Below are 25,439 nucleotides of genomic sequence, written 5' to 3'. Positions count from 1 at the left end.
TTTTATAGCAAATCCTTCAGGCTGAGACATAAAACATTCTCTTTTAGATCTCCATTTAAGAAAGCAGTTTTTACATCCATTTGATGGACTTTCCAACTGTTCTGAGCTGCTAGTGCAAAGAGTGTTCGGATGGTAGCCCATTTTGCTGTGAAGGAAAAAGTCTCCTCATAATCGACCCCTTCCTTCTGTGCAAAACCTTTTGCCACAAGCCTTGCTTTGTGCTTGTCAAGTGAGCCATCAGCTTTATACTTGTTCTTGTAGACCCACTTGCAACCAATTGGTTTGGTTCCTAATGGAGGATCAACCAGCTTCAAAATGTCGTTCTTTATGAGGGCATCATACTCCTTTTGCATCGCTTCTTTCCATTCATCATGAAAACCAGCTTCTTTGAAGGAAGTTGATTCAAAATCTGTAGACAAGTTCAATTCACAATCATAAGAAACATCCATATCAACAGGTGAATTAGAGTCATCCACATCACCTCCATTTTGCCGGTTTGAATTTCTAGTTCCTGTCTTTCCAACCTCATCAGGATGAACACTTTCAAGTGTCTTTGTCAACCACTTTGGGGGACCTTTCTCAAATGGTCCAGGCTGCTCCGTTGATTGAGTTGGGACTGAATCAAGATTGAGTCTCTCAATTCTATCAATCACATCACATAAAGCATCATCTGTTGTTGGAGTTTCATGCAGGGGAGAGTGTTCTTCAGAAGAAGATTCCACATGTTGATCTAGTATAGGAATCCCCCCTTCAAGATGTGGAATCTGATTATCAAATTCTTGAAATGATTTTGCTTTTGCGAATCTATCCAAGCGATCAAGTTGCCGCTCAACAACATTGTCAGTTTTGGATGATTCAAGAAAAATTACATCTCTAGATACAACAAACTTTTTAATTACTTCATCATACAGATGGTATGCTTTGGAGGTGTTTGAATACCCCAGGAAGACACACTTACGACTTCTAGCACCAAGTTTGTTTCTATGTACCTTTGGTATCAAGGCATAACAGGTGGAACCAAAGACCCTGAGATGCTTTACCGAAAGAACATGTCCATACCACATTTCATAAGAGTCTTGTTTCTAATAGCATTAGATGGACATCTATTCTTTATATATGTAGCACATAGAACAGCATCAACCCAAAACATTATCTTTACATTTTTGAAGAAGATCATGGATCGTACCATATTTAAGATTGTCCTATTCATTCTTTCAGCTACACCATTCTGTTGGGGATTATAAGGCACAGTTGTTTGATGTTTGATCCCATGTTGGCGAAGATAGTTTTCAAATTCATTTGATGTGTATTATTTTCCATGATCAGTGCGAATAGACCCAATATGAGATTGTGCATCATTTTCAATCCATTTATGAAAATTCTAGAATGTTTGAAAAGCATCAAATTTGTTCTTCAATAAATAAACCCAACACATTTTAGTGTAGTCATCAATAAATGTCATCATATATTTATTTCCATTTGTAGAAGGAACAGGCATCGGACCACATAAATCTGAATGAATGAGTTCAAGTTTTCTAAGTGCTCTTGAATGTGAATCATGAAAATATTGTTTGTTATGCTTTCCTAGGATGCAAGCATCACATTGCTTAAGTTTCCTAGGAATTGTAGGCAAATCAGCAACACCATTTTTCTTCAACAAGCGGACATTGTCATAGTTCAAATGTCCAAATCTAGCATGCCATAATAAACTTGATGGAAATGTACCTTCTTCATGATGAGAATTATATGAGAAATGTTGTGCACGAGCAGAGGTTCCTTGCAGCTTGAGAAGTCTTTCTTCTTCTATTCCCCTCATGACAAGTGAGTGGTCAGATGCTTTTCTTACCTCGAGCTTGCCATCAAACATATGAATGGAGTGACCTTGCTGGCGGATGTGAACCAAGGACAACGAGTTTCTCTTGAGCTGTGGGAGATATAGAACATGATGCAGAAGAAAGTCTGGAAGACCAGGCAATTTAAGCCTGATTGTGCCAAGCCCTGATGGCTTGATTTTTTCTTGGTCTGCAAAGTATACTGCTCCATCAACATTGTCAGTGAATTCTTCAAAAAAATCTTTTCTATGAGTCATGTGGCAGGTTGCTCCTAAATCAAGCAACCAATCATTTTTCCAAGAAGCAAGTGAAGCATTAAATAAATCTTCATTTACTCCAATATTACATTGTGCCACAACATAGTGAACGGACTCAGGTGCTTTAGCTTTGTCTGTATCATTAGTTTTACCTTTCTTTTGGTTTCTTTTCTGCTCAAGTTTGTCCCATGGTAGCTTGCATGTAGAGGCATCATGTGATCCATTTCTTTTGCAGCGAATGCAGTGTAAATCTGCCTTTTCTCCTTGAGAATGTCTGCCCCCCTTGCCTCTGAAGTATCTTCCTCTTCCTCTTCGACCACCTCTTCCTCTTGAAGAATCTTGAGTAGGATGCTTTTCTTTATGAGCAAGGCACACAGCCTCTTCAGAAGATTCAGGGGCTGTCTTCTTTCCAAAAGCTTTCTCTTTTTCAGCGAACTTTTTCACAAGAGAGTCAAAGGTGATATCTTTGAGATTTCCATTTGCTTGCAATGACTCAAGATAATTGGAGTAAGTAGGATAAAGTACCTTGAGAAAAGCGATAAGAGGAATATCCAATTCAACCTTAGTGGATTTGATATCATGCATTATAGACTTTACTTTAGATGCAAGAGCAAGAGGATCGTTATTTTGCAGTTCAAGAGTGAAGAGTTTAATCATGAGTTGAACAACTTCAAGTGCAAAATGTGAGTCATAGAGTTCTTTCAGCTTTTGTAAGGCTTCAAAGGCAGTTGAAAATGACGAAATATGGCGACTCACCTCTTCATTTACAAATGCTGCCATTAATGCATAAGCTTTGTTGTTCTTGTTTTCCCAAATGACAAGCTCTTTGTCTAAGGTAGGTTGTACTGGTTCATTGTCTCCGTCTCAGACACACACTCCTTTCCACAACTCATTGAAAATGAGGGTGTGTTTTATTATCCGGGACCATTCAGTATAGTTCTCCTTGCTAGTGAGAACTATTCCCACCATGGATATGATTGAATGCATTGTAAAATCTGTGTACAGTGGAAAAAAATCACTCTTCTAGTGATAAAACAATTTGCACTTGCTGTGTAAAAGGGAAAAAAATGCACTATAGTTTTCAAAACACTTTACTATGGCGGAGTCTTCAAAACTCTTTAAATGAAAATTGATTTATAAAACATTTCCCAAAGAAACATTTAGATCGGTGATGCACTAACAAAAACTCTCTTCCAAATCAGCGCCAGAACGGGAAAGACTAGCAGCATTATCTACATTAGCATCTCCGACAGCTTTTGCCCTTGCCAATGCCCTCACAGTGCGCGCAGCAGCTTGCAAGGACTTGCATTAAATCTGCGTTCCACCTCTGACTCGGTTCACGAGGCAGAGTGTGGATCCATTTTGGATACTGTAGTCGGCGAGAATGCGTCTGTCTCTCAAAGTCTAGGTAGTGAAGACGAGATGCTGCAGGTCGGGAGCTATTCCCCACCTCACCTCGATCTCCGCCTGAACTGGAACGACAATAGAGATGGTTATTGTTGCTTCCCCTGCCCTTGCCAATCCATGTCGGCACCGAACCAACCTTCTTCGGTGGAATAAGGATTGAAAACCTTAGTAGACGGTGCGTAAATCGATCTTCGATGCTTCTGTCCAATCAACTCGTGCTTTGCAAATCAGGAGGCACACAATAGCGTATACATTCAACAGCGTATATATGGAGCAGCGTATACATTCAGCTGTTGAAATTTGGTACCGGAGGACAGGTGGTTCCCTAAGGCTTTGATCTTTGGCCTAGGGAAAAGTATCCAAAAGAATTTAATTTTTCTCCTAAAGTAACTTTATAATTTTTATAAAGTTAAATCTAATTTGAAAGTGACTTTAAGTGATAAAGTTACTAAGTCTAATTTTAAAGTGACTTTTATAAAGTCAATGAAAAATTAGAAAGGAAAAGTGACTTTGGAAATAAATGACTAAGTGGGTCTTTGTTAAAGTGGGGTGAATTAAAAAATAGAAAGTGAGATTTAAATGAGCATTTAATCTCAGCCATTAATCTAAATCTATTTCAGCCATTGGATTTAGGGATCACCCAAAAGTCATTTAGGGTTGGGTTAAGGGAGGAAAAGGAGGAAAAGATCATTCATTCTTTCATGAGCAGATTGAGAGAGAGAGAGCAAGAGAGCAAGGGAGATTTCTGGACAAGGAGGAGAAGGAGGCAGCAGCTTGGCACACATACCAAGGCAGCATTTAAGCAAATCCTTACAGCTGAATGTGCAAGCAGTAAAAGGCAGATTTTTCTTGAGCAAACAGCGAAAGGCAGATTTGTTTTTGCACAGAAATCGAGGCAGCTGATTTTCTGCACAAAAAATCGAGGTCCGTACAGCCCATCTGTACCGTCCGTACAGCCTGTCCGTACAGTCCGTACAGCCATCTGTACCGTCCGTACAGCCGCCCGTACCGTCCGTACAGTTGTCGTACAGCATTGTGTTGCTGTTTGGAAATTTCTGGTGGGCTGTGAGGCTCAAAAATCGAGATAAGTTGTAAATTTGTTTGCTGATTTTTGCTGAAAATTTCTCACTGTAAAAAGGCATTTCCAGAAATAAAGAAGAGCTCTCAAACTGGTTTTCCCCAAGAGTTGTAGGGGGTTTTTCCAGGGTCAAGTTGACCAAAAATCACTGAGTTTAAATGTGTTTTAATGGCTGTTTTTAATTGCTGATTTTATTTATGCAATTTCCAGCATTCTGAAAAAAATTTCCAGAATTTGTGTTTTTAGCAATATTTATTTTTTCAGTCTGTTAAATGTATGGTTATGGGAATGGGCATTTAACTACATGGGAGAAATAAGGTGAAACTGAAAACCGGGGTGGGAAACAGAAAATTTTACATGGTATCAGAGCTTGAGTGCTGAAGGGCAGTTTGGGACAGCAAAAGAAAAAAAATACAGCTGCTGATTTTTTCACTCAGAAAATTCCAGCAAGCTGATTTTTTCATAAACAGCAGTTTTATCTTTACCACAGCAATGCTATTTTTCAGTTTTAGGACAACAAGATGTCATTGGGATTGAGGGTGGAGGATAGGTTGGATGGGCATACAAATTACAGCGTTTGGAAGGAGAGAATGCAGAGTATCTTTAAGGAGGCAGAAGTCTGGGATATCATGGTGCATACAGCACAACACCCTGTTGTTGTGCCTACTGATGCTACTCAGTTGGCAGCTTATAATAAAAAGAACAACAAGGGTAAGAGGTTGATTCTAGACGGAATCAAAGACCATTGCATTCCTCATGTGAGAGGAAAGAGCAATGCCCATGAGATGTGGACAGCATTGTCCAATCTCTACCAGAGTACCAATGAGAACCGGAAGATGGTCCTGAAGGAGAAGCTGAAGAACATTAAGATGGGGAATGATAGTGCAGCTGGATATCTCACAAAGATTACCAATGTGAGAGATGAGTTGGCAGCGATTGGAGAAGCCATTCCATCCACTGAGTTGGTGCGTATTGCAGTGAATGGCCTCCCCCGTTCATGGTTGAACTTTGCTGATGGGGTTTGTGCACGTGAGACCCTTCCCACGTGGGAGAGGTTTTGGGATGATTGTATTCAGACAGAGATCAGGAAAGGACAACTTGGGGCAGCCAAGCCAGTTGAGCAGGATGAGGATGTAGCACTGGTGGCAGGAGGCAAGAAAGGCAAAGGGAAGAAGCAGGCTTCCACAAGCGGTGGTGGAGGCAAAGGCAAAGGTAAAGGTAAACAGGGTAACTCACAGAAGGACTATTCCAAAGTGAAGTGTTGGAATTGTCAGAAGATGGGACACTATGCAGTTGTGTGTCCGGAGAAGAAGAAGAAGAAGGGGAAGAACCAGGATGTGGCAGCTTCAGCTGAGATTGAGGACTTTGCAGGTCGTTTTGACCGGGAGTTTGTGTTCATTACATGTGAGTCCTCTAGTGCAGGATCACCTGCCACACAGGTTCAGAGGGAGCATGCTTTTCCCTTGATTAGCGGAGCATCTACAGGTATCTGGTATGTGGACAGTGGGGCTTCACGCCACATGACAGGAGTCCGGGAGTACTTCTCAGAGCTTTCAGAGAGTGGCACTGATATTGAGGTAGTACTCGGTGATGACAGAGTTGTTAGAGCAGTCGGGGTGGGTACACTGACATTTCAGAGGGAGTCCAGACCTCCCTTGAAAGTGTCAGATGTTCTTTATGTGCCAGGGATGAGGAAGAACCTCATATCCATCTCAGCTTTGGAGGACAGAGGATATGAGGTACTGTTCAGGGGAGGACAGAGGATATGAGGTACTGTTCAGGGGAGGACAGGTGTTGATGTATCCCAGGGGCACTCCAGCTGATTCAGCTAGAGTGATAGGTGTACGCCATGCAAAGGTGTACAAGTTTACATTCCAGCCCCTTTTGGCATTGAGCAGTAGTACCGACAGCAGAGCTAGCAGTTCTGAGCTGTGTGAGATTTGGCACCGCAGGATGGGGCACATGTATCACGGAGCCTTGAGGATACTGCGGGAGATCACTACAGGTGTGCTAGATTTCAGTACTGATCACTTTGATACTTGCAGAGGTTGTGCGATGGGCAAGTTTGCCAAATCCCCTTTTCCCAGCAGTGACAGCAGAGCGACGGGGATACTTGATTTGATTCATTCCGATGTGAGCGGTCGGATGTCTCATGTTTCCTTGAGTGGATATGAGTACTATGTCTTATTCATTGATGATCACTCCAGGAGGACCTGGATTTATTTTTTGAAGACCAAGAGTGAGGTCTTCAAGCGGTTTCAGGAGTTCAGAGCTCTTGTGGAGACTCAGACAGGTCGAAAGATCAAGTCCTTGAGGTCGAACAATGGAGGAGAGTACACCCTTGGAGAGTTTGTTGACTATTGTGCGGAGGCAGGCATTAGGAGGGAGTTCACTGTTCCTTACAACCCCCAGCAGAACGGAGTTGCAGAGAGGAAGAACAGATCCATCATAGGGGCTGCTAAAGCCATGTTACATGATCAGGGGTTGCCATTGTTCTTGTGGGCAGAGGCCTGCAACACAGCTGTTTACTTGCAGAACAGGAGTCTGCATCGTGCCTTGGGGCACATGACTCCGGAGGAGGCTTTCTCTGGGAAGAAGCCTGATCTTGGTCATCTTCATATCTTTGGATGCATTACATACTCCTATATACCCAAGGAGAAGAGGACCAAACTAGAGCCCACCGCAGAGAAGGGTATCTTTGTGGGCTACAGTGAGACCTCAAAGGCCTTTCGGATTTACATTCCTGCACAGAGGAGAGTTGTTGTCAGACGGGATGTGAAGTTCGAGGAGGACAGGGCCTTTAGGAGGTCACGGGAGTTAGAGTATCTGGATCAACCAGACCCTCAGCAGCAGTTGAGTCAGTCGCAGGGATCCAGTGGGCAGGGATCCGGAGGTACATCTATGAGGATGTCAGGTCCATCAGTGAGCAGTGGCTCGCCGAGCCAGAGGGGTGGTGCTCCGGGCAGCATGCAGAGCAGTTCACAGAGCAATTCACTAGGGAGTCCACTGATGGACAGTTCACACGGTACCTCAGCTTCTACAGGTTCAGGTGTAGGCAGGAGGACAGCAGACAGACAGTCAGGAGTTCAGGCTACTGATGGTGATGAGGAGGAGGAGTTTCATTCTCCTATGGGAGAAGCATGCTCAGGGAAGAGGAAGCCCAAGTGGCTTCAGGACACCTTGAGAGATGCCACATCTGTTGCTGAGCCGAAGAGGCCGGTCAGAGAGAGTAGACCACCTGAGAGGTTTTGTAGTTATATGGCGATGGTTACCAGCATCCTTGACTCTGAGCCTTCTAGCTATGAGGAGGCAGCTAGCCAGCAGGTCTGGAGAGAGGCCATGCAGGAGGAGTATTCTTCTATCATGAAGAATGATGTTTGGGAGGTGGTGCCGAGGCCTGAGGGCAAATCCGTGGTTACTTCCAGATGGATTTACAAGGTAAAGCATGATGCAGATGGCAGCATTGAGAAATTCAAAGCGAGGTTTGTGGCTAGAGGGTTCTCCCAGGTAGAGGGAGTTGATTATGAGGAGACCTTCGCTCCTGTGGCTCGATATACTTCGATCCGCTCCATTATATCGATAGCAGCAGAGATGGGTTAGAAGATCCACCAGATGGATGTGAAGACCGCATTTCTCAATGGCTTCATACAGGAGGAGGTGTATATTGAGCAGCCACAGGGCTTTGAGGTGCATGGGAAGGAGTCCCATGTGTGCAGATTGAAGAAGGCCCTTTATGGCCTAAAGCAAGCTCCCAGAGCTTGGTACTCCAGGATAGATGCATACTTGCAGGGGATGGGTTTCACAAAGAGTGAGGCAGATCCGAACCTTTACTTTATTGTGATTGGTGAGGAGCCTCTCATTCTGGTGCTGTATGTGGATGACTTGATCATTACAGGTGCAGAGAGACTCATAGAGCACTGCAAGAGAGATCTTGCGGCGGAGTTTGAGATGAAGGACATCAGCTTGATGCATTACTTTTTGGGTTTGGAGGTGTGGCAGGAGGAGGGGCATTTCTTCCTGGGGCAGGGGAAGTATATTGTTGACATCCTTAGCAGATTCCACATGGAGGATTGTAGACCCATGTCGACACCGATGATCACCAACTGGAAGAAGCTTCATGCTTTGGATTCCGAGTTGGTGGATCCCACATTGTACAGGCAGCTGATTGGTTCCTTGATGTATTTGGTCAACACTAGACCAGATATCTGGTTTGCAGTCAACACGATGAGTCAGTTTATGTGTGAGCCTAGGAAGGTTCACTAGGTGGCTGCAAAACACATTTTGCGGTACTTGCAGGGGACAGTGGATTATGGTTTGGACTACAGGCGGGGAGATGGAGTGAGGTTGGCAGGATACACTGATTCTGATTGGGCGGGTTGTGCTTCTGATAGGAAGAGCACTTCAGGGTGTTGTTTTGGGTTGGGTTCAGCAGTAGTGTCATGGTTCAGCCGGAAGCAGCAGTCAATAGCACTGAGTTCAGCGGAAGCAGAGTATATGGCAGCCAGTCTAGCTAGTTTTGAGGCCATCTGGCTTCGCAAGATGTTGTTTGGCTTATTTGGTCAGCCGTTGAGACCTTCAGTGATTTACTGTGATAATCAGAGTTGCATTAAACTCACGGAGAATCCAGTATTTCATGACAGGTCAAAGCATATCGATAAAAAATATCATTTCATCAGAGACTATGTTCAGAAGGGAGCTGTGAAGCTTGAGTATATTTCCACTGATGAGCAGGTTGCAGATATTCTTACCAAAGCCTTACAACGGGGCAAGCATGTCTACTTCAGAGACAAGATGGGTGTGGTGAGGAACACCTTCCTCGGTAAGAGGGAGTGTTGAAATTTGGTACCGGAGGACAGGTGGTTCCCTAAGGCTTTGATCTTTGGCCTAGGGAAAAGTGTCCAAAAGAATTTAATTTTTCTCCTAAAGTAACTTTATAATTTTTATAAAGTTAAATCTAATTTGAAAGTGACTTTAAGTGATAAAGTTACTAAGTCTAATTTTAAAGTGACTTTTATAAAGTCAATGAAAAATTAGAAAGGAAAAGTGACTTTGGAAATAAATGACTAAGTGGGTCTTTATTAAAGTGGGGTGAATTAAAAAATAGAAAGTGAGATTTAAATGAGCATTTAATCTCAGCCATTGATCTAAATCTATTTCAGCCATTGGATTTAGGGATCACCCAAAAGTCATTTAGGGTTGGGTTAAGGGAGGAAAAGGAGGAAAAGATCATTCATTCTTTCATGAGCAGATTGAGAGAGAGAGAGCAAGAGAGCAAGGGAGATTTCTGGACAAGGAGGAGAAGGAGGCAGCAGCTTGGCACACATACCAAGGCAGCATTTAAGCAAATCCTTACAGCTGAATGTGCAAGCAGTAAAAGGCAGATTTTTCTTGAGCAAACAGCAAAAGGCAGATTTGTTTTTGCACAGAAATCGAGGCAACTGATTTTCTGCACAAAAATCGAGGTCCGTACAGCCTGTCTGTACCGTCCGTACAGCATGTCCGTACAGTCCGTACAGCTGTCCGTACCGTCCGTACAGCCGCCCGTACCGTCCATACAGTGGCCTTACAGCATTGTGTTGCTGTTTGGAAATTTCTGGTGGGCTGTGAGGCTCAGAAATCGAGATAAGTTGTAAATTTGTTTGCTGATTTTTGCTGATTTTTGCTGAAAATTTCTCACTGTAAAAAGGCATTTCCAGAAATAAAGAAGAGCTCTCAAACTGGTTTTCCCCAAGAGTTGTAGAGGGTTTTTCCAGGGTCAAGTTGACCAAAAATCACTGAGTTTAAATGTGTTTTAATGGCTGTTTTTAATTGCTGATTTTATTTCTGCAATTTCCAGCATTCTGAAAAAAATTTCCAGAATTTGTGTTTTCAGCAATATTTATTTTTTCAGTCTGTTAAATGTATGGTTATGGGAATGGGCATTTAACTACATGGGAGAAATAAGGTGAAACTGAAAACCGGGGTGGGAAACAGAAAATTTTACATCAGCAGCGTATATATGGAGCAGCATATATATAATATATATGAAACAGCATTTATATCAGCGTTTACCAAGAATTTCATACAAGGATTGAACCTGGAGCACTATTATACCAACGTGGAGGGAGGTCGGCTAGCATAAACTGCTTCTGTGTCTGTCGGCCTATTGTCTCTAGGAAGCAGTGCCATACACCGTAGCATCTACGGCTTCAGTGCGTTCGATGCAACAACCAGCTCCAATGCAAAGAATCGACTCCTTCAAGAAGTAACGCACTTCAATGAATACATTAAACAATGAATGAGATTTTGCAGGGTTTTGACAGAGATGTCAGCGTGTAGAACATGGGCAGAATATAAGCAGAATATGCAGGAGGAAGTTACAAAGCAGAGGGAAACTAAAAATGGTGTTGGCTCTGATACCATGTCAGACCAGGCAATAACTCCTCAACCAAAAATATATTTGTGCTTATTCCTTCACATAGGTCTTCATTAAATACATGAGGGAGAGACTGTTTATTTCATCTCCCGATGACTGTTCATATTACTTATTTATCTTTTTACATTATATTCACCCAATCATGAGGATTAGGTATCAACATTTGCTGCCCTTTGTGGGTTCTTCCTTTGGCCGCAGTCCCTAAGGGACTATTTTCCTTAGGTCGCAGTCCTCTTTGGGCTTGTGCCACGCCTTTGGGCTTGTGTCACGCCTTTAGGGCCTCTCTGCCTTAACGCTAAGCCTAGCATTGGCCTATTTTCACCCTTCCTTGCCCTCTCCTTGTCTCATTTTCCCTCTTTTCATCTTTGATTTGAGTATCGTTGAAATTTCTCAGCTAATACTTGATTGTTTGCAGCAATATTGGTCATAATTTTGTGGTTGCAGGAAACCTCTCCATTGGAGAAACTCTAGACAAAGTGACTAGTCAAAACATCGATTGGTTTGCATCTTCTAACTCTCAAATCCTCACCGTTTTACTCCAGCTCTCTGATCATTTCCTTACAGTGGTTAAATAATCATCTAAGTGGCATAAAATCAACTAATAAGTCATCTTGCACATAGATAAGTCACTTGTGTAAATTAGGCATTCATTGTTTCGACAAATTTCATGTATTTTGATGACTATCATCTCTGTTTGGAAGGCATAATAAATTCTGATGTAAAACAGTGGCATTAGCATCTAAAAGGAACACATCCATTGTAAAAGTTTGCATTGGCAAAATAATCTAACACTTGGGCTATCTCACTTGCATTTTGCACTCATAAACATTGCATTTGTTGGATCCCAATGTGCTCTAAATTGAATTCTCTTGCTGCTGTCATAGAAGTCTAATAGTTGCTCATTGAATGCGATCGGAACACAAATAATATAAGGATTTCATTTGTTTATGCTCTATTGGTAGTAATTGCATATTGTGGAAGGGATAGCTAGCATTGAAGTGAATTTATTATTGGGCTAGTTGCTACATTTCTTCTATTGTTTCAAGACACTAACACATTGTTGTCTCTTCTGAGTTATATAAGCTTCAAAGTTTCAATTCTTGCACTAAGTAAGCTCACTCACACCAGCACATAAGCACTTGACACATTAATCTCATAATCTAATAATCTTGATGAATGATTGCTTAAGTTAGTAAATCTAAGAATTTATTGGATAGTGGTGTCTCTTGTTCTCTTACACATTAGTACTAAAGATATAAGTATTCTCAACTTCAGAACTTGCTAATTTAATTGTGTATCTCTTGAATAATTGGCATTGGAATCACTTGTTGGCATTGTGGTAATCTAATTGTTTATCTGTTGAAGAATTTTCATTGGCATCCTTCTTACTATCGTAATTGTCTCTAAGTGAACAATTTTGGATAAGTGCTCTAGTTCTCTTTACCTGTCATCATTGTCTTTATTTTTTTCATGGTTAATATCTTTTGTGGATGATATCTTTATCTTAGGCATATTGGTAATCTATATTTTAAGAGCATATATCTTGTTATATCTTGGTTATCTCTTGTATCTTGTTGGCACTTGTCATATTGAGCACTTCACCTTGTGTATAAGATTGCCCCTTATTCATTAAGTGTTTTGTGTAATAACTTAAGCTAAATTAGTAAATCATAATTAAGTACTTAATCTAGGCTTTCCTATATTGTGTTGAGTACTTAATCTAGATTCTCATATAGATTTAGCAAATAAGCAATGACAAGAAAACTCTAAAAATTTATTCGAAAATAACTAGAGATTTCTACACCTAGAGCATACTCCTACATCAATTGCCAATGCAAGATAGCTCTACATTAACAAAACTACAAGAGCATATGGAAATAACATAGATCAAAGCATGAGCAAACGAAATTATACCAATAGCCAACCAATCATCATACTCCAAAGAAACAACAACTCATGAATGAGACCCCCAAAGTCTTTTATTGCAATTGAGAACAAGTGTACATAAGAGCGGAGCTTCCCCAAACACAATAGCTCGTAACAATGATTCAGAATGAGAGCCCAATGGGTCTCTTTATACAAATTTGAGAGGAAATCCCAATGAAATATCAAATGACAAGTGTAGCAATAGTGAATATCTCAATGCTCAAACAAATTTCCAAGTGGCTGCTTGATTGTTGTAGGTGGCATCAAAGAAAATCAGACTACTGTAAATGTCCTCTGCTTAACTATGCGTTCTTCCCTGTTCTAGCCAGTATACAAGCTTCTCTGGCTGAGCGTAGATCCATTTCCCATGTGCACATTTTGGTGGCTGCCTGTAACGACCTATCTATAAATAATAAATATAGAGAATGCAAGAATAATAGCAGGCATACGATGCATGCATATGATAGCTACATATGCATGTGTCGAATACACCGCATTAGTATTTATATACTAAATTAACTATAAGTATTAAATATCATGACACTTCTTCGAATAGAGGCTCTACTCATCCATCAACACCCATATTGCTTAATGTATCATGATTAATGGGTAAATACTAAAAGAGGGCTATATAAATTATATATTTCAGATTATTAATAAAAATTATATTAATAAATTAATAAAATGATTAAAAATATATATATATAAGAAATTAATTAAAAGGGTACTTAATATAATGTTATAATCTTAATATTAAAAAGTACTTTAATAAATCATAAAGAAATATAATTAATTAAATTATAAATGAAATAAATATATACGTGACCATAACAGAGTTTTATATGATACGTGACATGGAAGGTGTCACCAGAAGGTTAAGCGGTGGGCTGCTGGTGGAAGAGCGGCCACCACCAAGTAACCAGATAAAACCACCAAGCAAAATTTTAGGAGGTAGCGGAGAGGAAGGTAAAGAAGGGAGGAAAGGAAAACTGAAGGAGGAAGAACATCATAAATGGAAATTATCCACAGGAAGAGCCGGAATTGTTCTGAGGTTCTAGGCACGGGGAAATAGTCGGCTTCAACTAAAAAGCTTACTGGATTGAGTAGCCAGGTTCTGCTCAGTTTGGCTGGGTGGATTCGATCTTTTGGTAACCGAAGCAGGGAGCTAGAGGCATCATCAACCGCAAGGGCACAGGTAAGTGCCCTCAGCAGTACTATTAGTTAATTTTGTAAGATTTCAAGAAATTAATTATAGGTTCATGATAAAAACCGCTTTACTGTATTTACATTTGTTTTACGATCCTTACACTACCAAGTGTGGATTTGGGTCGGTGAAAAGGGGAGAAAAACTCCAATGAATCCTCCAACCAAAATCATGAAGTGACACTAGTGCAAACTAAATCCCAAACTGTTGTGCGTAGATGCCAAACAGGCCTGCGTATGAGCTGAACTGAACTGCATGTGATCTGATTGGTTGGTAGTGGAGAAAGTGGGAGACAAGGTCTATCCCATGTGGCAGTCTTGTCCCCACTAAATACCTTTGACTTGGACTATGAAACTTAACCATATCTCTAATCAAATCGAAAACTGATTTTGACTGCTGAGTGTACCATTCGTGAGCCTCTTTTGTTAATAACTTACTTGGCATTAGTTTGACCTCCAAAATGGTTGCCATGTTATTCCTCTTGTCCCCCCTTAAACTTTTAATGTGCACCCCACTAAATTCTTTTAATTTTCTCGTCCTTTTCAACAGATAAAAGAGCAGATAAGCATGGCAACAAAGGCCTATATAGTCCCACATCAACACCATCAATGTGGTCATCGAGAGTCGAGACTATGTGAAAGAGTTCATGAGCATGAAAAAGAAATTTTAGAAGCTAATAAGTGGTATGAAGGCAATAAAATAAATAAAATTGTGAAGTTTAAGGGAAGATTAGAGAAGGAAAATAAAGCTCTTAAGGAACAAATTGCAAACATGCAAGCTAAAATTGAAAAAGAGCAGCAAGAAGTGGTTGCCTTGAAACAAGAATTCGAGCAAATAAAGGTAACTGACCTTGAGAAGTCGGAATTGGTAAAAAAAGAGGACACGACACAAATAAAGGAGATTCAGTTAGCATTGGCCGACTTGGAAACTAAAGAAAATCAACTAAAAGATCGAATAGAAAAGGCTAAATCATGGTCGCAAGTTGTAAGTGGGTCATGAAACAATCAAAAAGGAATCATTCAGAATCAAATGAAAATTCAAATAAAAGAAGAAAAAGACAAGCAAGGCAAGGCTACAAATATCATTATTAAAAGGTTGAGGGACTAGAGGGAAAATGAAAGGACCGACATCTTAGCAAGGGACTTCCTTAAAGATCAATTGAAGTGGACAAGGTGTATTCATCAAGCAAGTAGGATCGGAAAGAAGGTAGAGGGAGGAAGAGATAGACATGTAAGAGTTATCCTGAGTAGTATAGAGTATAAGAATATGATCGTTAGAAACAGAGGATTGTTTAGAGGCACAGGTATCTACATCAATGAGGACTTGACTCTTGCTCAACAAGATCAACAAAGAAAGGAATGGGAAAAAGTGAAAGCTCCAAGAAATGAGGGAAAATGGGCATGGTTGAAGAATGGGAAAGCTCAACTCAGTGATTGGTTCCCAAATAAGAAATAGGAAATAGTGGCCCCACTAGACTGCTTACAGGTAGTAAGTTGGAATTGCATAGGTTATCCATGGAGAAGAGGTCCAGGGTTGGGGCCCATAGTAGAAGGGAAAGATATTATCATTCTTGTAGAAACACACGAGCACGATGGATGCAAGGTTCCAGATTTCGAGGGTTACAAGAAGATTTCAGTTTAGAACAAAGGAAATGAGATAGGCAAAGGATACGAGAGAGTCACAGTGTTAATAAGTGAAAAATGGGGTGGAATTGTAAAAGTAGAAAAAGAGGATCCGAATAAACAATACATTTGGTTGCAAATAACAGAAAAGGAGATTACTTTCAAGTTGGCAACTTGTTATTTCGCCCCAAAAAACTCAAAGATTTGTAAAATAAGAAATTTATACAACGAAGACCCATATGCCTCATTGAAGAGAGATATATCTTTATTCAGTCCTCTTGGGGAAATATTGTTAATAGGTGAATTTAATGCAAGGACAGCAAACAACCAATCCCTCCAGTTGAGCAATGAAGAAAGAGGAGAAAACAATCCCCTATGGTTGGAAGAGGGGGGTGGTCAACCTTGGGAAAGGGATTCACAAGATGAAAATGGGGGTGTGACGCACTTTGGGGCAGAATTACTGGGGCTTTGTAGTTTGTTTGACATGGTTATTTGCAATGGAATGAGAAGGTGGCCAGCTTCAGGAGGGATCACATGCAAAACTTACAATGGTCAAAGTGTGGTAGATTATGTAATTTGCTCCCAAAGTTTCACCTCTAGACTGTTGAAGTTCGATATTGGGAACTGTCCTATTGAAATGAAATCTGACCATGCCCCTCTATTTGTTAAGCTCGATTTTGCCCATAGTAGTCCATGCAATAGGCACACTTTGGGAATATAAAAGAAAGATCTCTACAAAGGAAAAATCCTCATAAATCAGGAAAACGGGAAAATGTTCAATGTTGCTCTTAAGCAGCAATTTCAAACTATAGAGCATGTTGCGGTAGATAAGACAACCATTAAAGCGGGTTGCCATGTTCATTGCAGTTCATTGATCCCAACAATTCATAGGGCCTTAAGTGCATGCAAAAGGGTTCGCCCCAAGAAGGGAACTGCAAGTACTTTTCTGGCAAATCTATGGTATGATGAGGAATGCATGGCATCCAAAAGATCTCTAAAAGAGAGAAAGTGGAGCAAAGAAAATAAGAAGACATATGAAAAATTAGTACAATCAAAAAAAGAAGAATATGTAAATGGAAGAAGAAAGGAGTTAATCTCTCTTGGAAAGCACAACCCCAAGGGATTTTGGAAAGAGCTACAACAAAGGAGAAAGTAGACTAAAAACAATATTACAGGTGGCCAATGGTTGGAGTATGTGAGGCTCCTCTATGAGCAGGTGCACGAGAAAGATACTCCCCCCACAATGAACACTTCAGTGGAACTATTCACAGAGGATGATATCAAGCAGGGAATAAAGAATTTAGCAAGCGGTAAAGCAGAGGACATAGACGGGCTTAAAGTTGAATTCCTAAAATGGGGAGTTGAGCTCCTTGCTCCTCATTTAAAAGGAATTTTCAATGGGATCATCCAAGACGGCTTTCTGGGAGAGTGGACTACTAGTGTGGTCATTCCTCTCTTTAAAAGTGGAGATATCAATAACCCCTCTAACTACTGCATTATTATAGTCAATGTTGATTTCTGGTAGCATCGGATGTGCTCTAAGTCTCAAATTTTGCAGGAAGGCTTGGGCACATGTATTCCAAAGAACCCAGAAAGTGTTTTGGGAAATTCCACCCGGAGACAGTTTTATTAAAATAATTAATTATTTTTAATCGAACCCTAAGTCTAAACTTAGGAAAATAAAATAATTAATGGGTATTAATCTAACTGTGGGTGTAACTTCTAGAAGAAGATGAGGATCAAGCAGAAATGATCTCAGCCATTGATTAGCTTCTAATCTGGGCCATTGAACGTCAACGTGGAGATTATTTAAGGAAGCCTGAGGATCATTTGGAAGACAAACAAAGAGTTGATCAGTTAGATCAAATTGCTGAAGCTAGAGGCAGCACAGTGATTGGTAGTGATCATGCAGAGAGGGGCAGGGGGAGTTTTGGCTAGAGGATCTTCTCCGGAGCCAAGAATACTCAGCAAAGAGGCAAAGAGACACACAGAGGAGACAGTGCAAAGGCCAAAGAGGGTGACGCAAAGCGAGGAAGGGCTCACGCAGGCCCCACATGGAGCCTTCACGCAAAATTCTGAGATTTGCTGGGAGGCTGACGTTTTTGAGCGGGGAGGGCTGGAATCAGCTCCTGATAAGCAAATCGATCTCTAGAAGAGGTGACGCAAGCCCAGCAGGGGTAGCGTAGAAGTAGTCGAGGAACTCGCTGGTTCAATTCTCGAATCAGTCGAGACTTGTAGTGTAGTGTGAGGTAATCTCACTAATTTATTTTGCCGAGTGATATTATTTGTAACTGGATTGCCGGAAAGGCATCCAATAGTTGTATTCAGAAATACTTCAGCTTAATAATAAAAACCCTTAGATCTGTTGCACCGGTTTTCCCACATTGGGTTTTTACGGGGACGTTTGTCCAAAAACAAGTCATTTGTGTGTATCTTTCTCTATTGTTCAGTCTCTTGTCTTGGCATATAATTTAATTGGTGTAGGTTGCAATGTATGTATTTCAATGTTTGCCGTAGGAAACTGCAAATAGCTTGTTCATGTAAATATAACAAGTAGGAGAAATATCATCAGTTGTTGCAGTAGGGATTCCTGGGTTTAAGGAATTTTCACAGTCAACCCCCTCATGGGCAAGCTTTTTGGGAGCAATTGAGCAGAAAGTAAGGGGACAAGGGCAAAAGGACAAGCAGGCTTTAGACCTAGACACTCTACCATTGACCATTGTGTCACCTTGAGACATTTGATAGAGAATGTTTGGGACAAGCAAGGTGAAACAGCCTATTGTTGTTTTGTGCACTTTAAGAAACCTTTGACACAGTGCCTAGAGACAAGCTATGGAACAGGATGGAAGAGTTAGGTATCCTAGATGAGTATAGAGCAGGATTTCATAGACTTTATGAGAAGGTTAGAGCTAAAATTACAACAAGTGAAGGAATGTTCGAATGTTTTGGTAGTGATATTGGTGTCAAAAAGGGATGTCCTCTATCTCCAACTTTATTCGGTTTATATATCGATAAGCTGGAAGATTGGTTAAGCAAAGCAGATGGAGAAGGGGTTGCTCTAGCAAGCTACGTGGTAAAGTTGCTTCTATACGCAGATGATCTTATCCTAATCTCAAAAACAGCGCACATGTTAAGAGAACACTTAAAGGCCTTAGAACACTTTTGTCAAGAGGTGGGGATGCAAGTGATATTAACAAGACCAAAATCATGATTTTCTCTTTAAGTAGAAAAGACGAGACAAACACTTTTCATTTCGAAGGTAGTCCTTTGGAGATAGTGAAAGAATACAAATATCTTGGGATTGAATTCCAACAAAATCTCAGTTGGGAGACTTGTAGGACGAAAAGAATTCAGGGAGGATGGAAAGCCTCATCATAACTCCAAAATAGGTGTAGAAAAGCTAAACTTCGGGAAGGGAAAACCAAGAAAACCCTTTTTGTTTTGTTGGTTACACTAGTTGTTCTCTACGGTTGTGAAGTATGGGGAAGCAGCATGTCAACTTACAGTTGCATGCAATTAGAAAGAATACACAAACATCTAAATACTAGCAATCTCAAAGTTAAATCCACAGTCCCGTACGAAATCCTTTTGGCTGAAGCAGGCACTTTTTCATTAGAGATAATAGCGATAACCGGGTTAATAAGCTATTTAAATAAGACTAGAAACATGGATTACCAGCGTTGGCCCAAGATAGCTATGGAAGAGGGATTAGATCATAGGAAGAAAACTTGGATGAAGTAAAACAAAAAGTGGTTGAGTAAGTGGAATATCAAGTTGCATGAATGCCCTAGCACCAATGAAGAAATAAAAAAAATTGTGATGGAAAAATTTAGGACTGCCATGTGGACCAATCACAATGGGCGTAAAAAAACATACTACATCAAAGAGTTCAATCCAACTCATGACCATGGTGAGAAAACATATTTAGGAGCATCCATTAAAGGAAAAGCAAGGCTGTTAGTGGCATAATTGAAGATAGGCTCACATCACCTTAGATGTGAGACTAGCAGGGGGAAGATCCCCAAGGAAGTTTGGGAAGAAAGAACTCGCATTTTTTGCGATAAGGGTGCAGGGGAGACGAAATGGCACTTTGTCATGGAGTGTGTTGCATATAAGGATACCCACATCCAGTATGAAAACAATCTAAAGGTTGACAACATGCATCATCTATTTGACAAAGATAAGATCAATCAGATTGCTAGCCTTCTAGTCAAGACTCATAGTCGAAGATCCGACATCGAAAGAAATATGAAGATGAGTTAAGGTTGTTATTCTTTGGGTCCCTTAGGTTGCTTAGCCTCGTGGCCATCATTAAAATCATTTATTCATTTCAACTTTGCCTCTTTAATTCAATGTGGAACCATTTGACCTACCACTTGGAACATTGACTTGCTTATTTGGCATTTTGACTTTGACTTGAGTTGGGCTTGGTGGGCCCCATATGGATGCCACATCACCTTTCACCTTCAGAGAATCTGCCATGTCAAAATTTGACTTATTTTGACTTTGGAAATTTTTCTAAATTTTTCTAATTTTTTTCCTCATTTTTGCTACTGACATTAGAAAAATTGGCTTTTGAGGGACTATAAGTTGTTTTTTGGCCCTCAAAGTGGGTCCTAGAATAATGTTGGGCCTTTGAGGATGAATTTCGAGTGGTCACACACCCCAGACATTTCCTGAGGCAACTTATTTACATCACTACATAGAAATTAATTAAAAAAATCCTGTTTTGCGGGATATTTTTAATAGTTAAAAATTCCTACTTAGACCTAGTCAAATTCCGCGAAATTTCATAAATGACCTAGCATGGTAATATAAATTGACTCTAGACACTAAGATGCATTAAGGGCTCAACCTTTAAGCCATCACCTCGGCTTTAGGGTATAACCTAGAAAATTACTCGCCGCTAAAAAGCAGGAATAATTAACCAAGTAAAAAAATCGCTCCAAGGTCAACTCGCTTGTTGATCGAGTCCCAACACCCTAGGCCTGTTACATGGCTTTATTCATCATGCTAGTGACATTTATAAAATATCCCCATAGGGCTACAGAATCTGAGGATTGAAGAAGAAAATGAGAAGAAGAAGTTAGAGTTAAAAAACTATGATGACATAATGAACTTTGATGGTACATGAAACCTCTGACACATGCTTGGACATGGAGTCTTCAAAAAAAATTAGGTGTGACTTCAGTGATCAACACTGAGGCATGGTATGGATACAATTTGTTTGAATCATATGTCAAATTTTGGACAAAAGGACTATATTTACACTGTTGCTCTGGTCAAACAAGTGGCAGACCATGACCGGAATGCATATGATGTACATGTTATCCCCTGGTTGATTAAAAAGACTACTAAAATTTTGTTTATGAACAATTATTAAGAGAAATTGTACTTCTTTGGTGGTGGCGTGCATTTTGTTCATATTGTTCATGGACAAATCCTTTCTTTTAAATCCTAGGAAGATTTCTAGTGGCTAATCTTTCCCTTGAACTATTTTGAAGCTTGTACGACACTAAGTGAATTTTTGAGGGTTTGTAGTGGACAACCCTAGATATCATTGAAGATCTACTTACATCTTCTCAAGGGAGTCCTTAGTTGACCTTGTATGCCAAAAAAATAGCAGGCATTAATCTTCCCCTTTCAGTAAATCATTAAACTTATTTGCTCTTTATTTTTATGTTTTAGGGTAAACTGGGTTTTTGTAACAGCAAGAATTTTCAGCCATAAAAAGGCTACACATTTTGGTATTTTTGCATATATTTCATTTGGAAATCATCTTTAGACCTTAAATTTGTCTTGCTGATCTTTTCTTTTATACCAATTAGGGGTGGACATCTAGAGTTTCCTGGTTGTTATATTCATTTAAAATTTCAAATATTGTCAGTTACCTGAAACCCTATTTTTATCCATCTTTAAGCCCACTTTTACTTAATTGTCAATTGTTTCAAGGGCTGAAATTACTGCTGCTGTAATTTATCAACTTTCTCTCAAGTTTTGCAACAGCCATTAGCTTTTTCTTCATTTGTAGTGTTTGGGATCCTCATGTAACAAGTATTGATTTGATAAGCCTTCTAAATTTCCCTAGATCCCTATCCATTCAAATCATTGAAGAACCACCTTGTCCTTACCTCAATCATTATATTCCATTGGCTGTAGATCCCGTAGCTATAGAAGCGTCATTAGACTTGATTGTGTCTTGCCTTAGAAACCCTAGATGCTACTAGGTCTATCCTTCACTAAAATGAGGGAAGTTGTCTAGGTGACAGTGATAACAGTTCCAAGTTCCACTAATCTTAGCACCTTGTAAAGGCTTTGCATCAATGTGCTAGATTTTGTGATAACAAGTACTAAACTGCAAAACCAATACATTACATTATTAATCACTTTCTTCCTAGTAAACAAATCTTATTGTTTCCAGGTGAGAGATATTTATGTAACTCTTTGAACAGCTTTCTGTAGCTTCTTTTCAACTAGTTAATTCAAGAAACTTTATCTTTGATAGTACATAGATCTATTCATGAGACCCCAAAATCATGGGTTACATAACATACTTTCAAATTTCAACTCCAAAGACAAAACTTATGGTCATTAAAAGATATATGCTGAAAAACCTAGAAATTTTCAAGATTTTATTAAAAATTGGGATTCTTTAATGCAAAGGAATAAAAGAAGACCTCCATTTGTTTAGGGAAATCCATCCGCTCTATGGCAGTCAGATATGATGCTCTTGATGTATATGCTAACTAATTTTAAATGTAATAAATGATTAATTTTCAAAAAATGAAAGTGAAATGAGACTCTAAACTTGGAAACAAATACCGTTATGAAGATTTCCATAGTTTGATATCTTTTAAATAGGGAACCATTTTATTCAAACTACCAACAAACATGGGGAGGAGGAAGAGATGAATTTCCTCTTCCATATTTCATAGCTATAGTGGTTACAATTTTCACAAAAAGGAAAAAAGTAAAATGAGACTATAAACATGGAAACAAATGCCTTTACAAAAATTTCCATAGTCTGGCATCTTTTACAAAGGAACCATTTTATTTAAACTACCAATAAACATGGGGAGGAGGAAGAGACGAATTTCTTCTTCCATATTTCCTAGCTACAATGGTTACCTTTTTTATGATTTCCTCTGGACTAAAGATGGTATGGCTTATAGGAGTAAAAACATCCACTCCCAGTTTTAATGCAGATTCCTGGTAGAAACAATGAATTTAATCAATATGAGAAATGCAATATCAAATGCAAAAAGAGACATACTTGAAGAGAGACAAATCTATACTTTCAAAGGAACTAGAAAAATCCAAGCATACTAAAATTATACAAGCTTCAGATAACATAAAAATGTCAGTGTTTACGACTTCCCTTGAAAGGTAGAAATCCGCCAGTCAAGGGTAATAATCTACAACTCTATTGTTGATTTTTTGAAGGTGTAAACTTTAAATTTCTCAATGAATTACTAGACTTCTGTCAGACTTGTGATAATCAAAAGGCTTGTTGACCACACTTGTGTCAACAGTTCCAAGAAGCAGAGTACAAAGCAGTGGACAATTTTTTCAAGATCATTGGCATCATCCAGCTTCAATTTCATCATTGTAAACAAAATTCTGCAATTTTTTTGTAAATGATCCCGGTATGACTATTAAGCCATGTAATAACAGCTAGGTAAGCCTATGATTCTTCTCAAAGGATTTCATCCTAGGGAGTTTTTTAACCTCCCCAAATTATGTGTGTTTGTAAACTCGGATAATTACTTGAGTTTTTCTCCCAAACGTACCCCAAAGTTAGGGTGGAACTCTTTGACGAGGTCTTAGGTGAGTCCTAGTGTTTATCGAGTCTATATATTTTTCATACTAGATCATGTGTCTTGTCACAGAATTTGGTAAAGTCTTAAGGGTCTATGTCAAATGTGCATTTCCCCTTCTATGGGTTGATGTTGTAATATTTTGATGTAAAAGTGTGTCTAGGAATAGTTTAGTGCATGGTTACTCATATTTAGACACCATGGCTAAATTATTTTTTAGATCCACTTAGAGGGTGGAAAAATATTTATTCCCCTCTTGAGTCTTTTAATTAATTTTTTTGGCAAAAATAAAAAGAAAATAATTAGCCAGAAAATTAATTAGATTTGAGTCAAAAAATTAATTTGGGAGAAATTGAATTCTCTTCAAATGGAAAATCATCAAAAATTCGTGGGTCCAAAAAGAATGATATTTTAAGAGTCCTCCACCAAGGAAAAAATCGTTTTTTAAGAGAAATTGACCCTTTGGACCTTGGTGGTCAAGTCAAATTGAATTTTTTGAGGATAAAAGTCCAAAATATTATATTTGGACTAGAAAAAAATGGGTTTTAAGAGAATTTCGATTTTTTCCTCAAAATAAAGGAATGAAATTAAATCAATGGAGGAGATCGAGTTATTTCAAAAGGAGATCGATGGATGAGATTATTCTGACGAGGATCAACCCAACTAGCCATTATTTCCACTTGAAGAGGTTTTCTCTCTTATTTCTCTATATAAGGAAGCTATGAAGTGTTAGAAAATCAGAAAGGCAGAAATATTTTCTTGTTCTTGATAATTACTTGTGATTTTTGTTATTATTATGATTCTTTATATCTTCTTTCTTTAGTTCATCAAGCAATTACCAAAAGCAACAACACATAAAACAATAGACACTAGATGTAGGCACATGCCAAGGAAAAAACCCCCTTCGAGAGGAAAACCCAGTCAAGATAATTCTTCCTTTCAATATTATTCTTTGAAACTCTTCACCCTAAACCAAGACCAGACCTTCCCTCCACACCAAGTCAGCCTCCCAAAATTTCGACATTTTTCCATCAACTTCGACTAGGCAACAACTTACAGCAACTGGCAGCTTCCAGCAGTAGTGAAACTTGGAAGACATCGATCTACCAATCTAGGACAGGAAACAGAGAGACAGAGACACCAAAATTTTGGTTTTCCTTGTCTCCTTATACTTCCCCAAACTCGCATCACTTCAATTTCCTGGCAACAAACTTTGCACCTTTTCCCAACTACAAGACAACTTCGCACTTCTACCCAACTACAAGAGATTTTCTCACTTCTTCCAGCTACAAGAGAATTCGAACTTGTGAGAAAATGATCCTCCAAGTGAATTCGATGAGCTTCCTTTAATAGGCTTCTTGTGGGGTCGAATAAGATCCTTAGGCCGACTTGATCTTCTCTTAGACCGACATGGTGGGGAGGTTACATAATTCATATTTGACTCAATAATTAACCTTTTTACATGATTCAAAGCCCAAGAAGGGTCTCTTTAAATGTACAATAACTTTATGGACTCAAAATAAATCCTACAAGTCCTCAATGGGGACTTTGACCTAAAACATGGTGACCCAAACATGAAACCCATGCTTTAATAAGTCACAATAATAATGATAATAATTCTTTTGACAAGTAAATTACATGATGAATCAAGTACATTAATGAACACCGAACATAATTACATTTTCCAACACTCCCTCTTAACTAGGGAGGTATTCATAATGTACATATACAATAGAAGATCTCAAACTATATGAAACATGAAGAACTTTAGGCACCGTAATGCCATGGACTAGATTCCTGACCAGGGAAATATATCCAAATAGTGACTCAACAGTTTAGGCACCGCAATGCCATGGAATAAAGTCTTGACCAAGGCAATCT

The 25,439-nt window shown here is 39.4% G+C and overlaps 1 protein-coding gene across 1 annotated transcript in view; it reads right to left on the bottom strand.

Moving 5' to 3' along the window:
- UVR3 (DNA photolyase family protein) overlaps positions 1–25,439 on the bottom strand; it is a 303,194-nt gene that overhangs the window by 185,963 nt on the left and 91,792 nt on the right. The window contains exon 3 of the mRNA XM_089396602.1: positions 22,870–22,950. Coding sequence (XP_089252728.1) covers positions 22,870–22,950 — 81 coding nt within the window. The remainder of the gene's footprint in view (positions 1–22,869; positions 22,951–25,439) is intronic.

The sequence above is a fragment of the Pinus tabuliformis genome, chromosome 1_2, assembly GCF_031772625.1.
Source record: "Pinus tabuliformis cultivar Carrire ecotype Pingquan chromosome 1_2, CPIR1, whole genome shotgun sequence".
NCBI lineage: Eukaryota > Viridiplantae > Streptophyta > Pinopsida > Pinales > Pinaceae > Pinus > Pinus tabuliformis.
The sequence above is the reverse complement of the archived record's forward strand: the minus strand, read 5'-3'. Positions and strand labels throughout refer to the sequence as shown.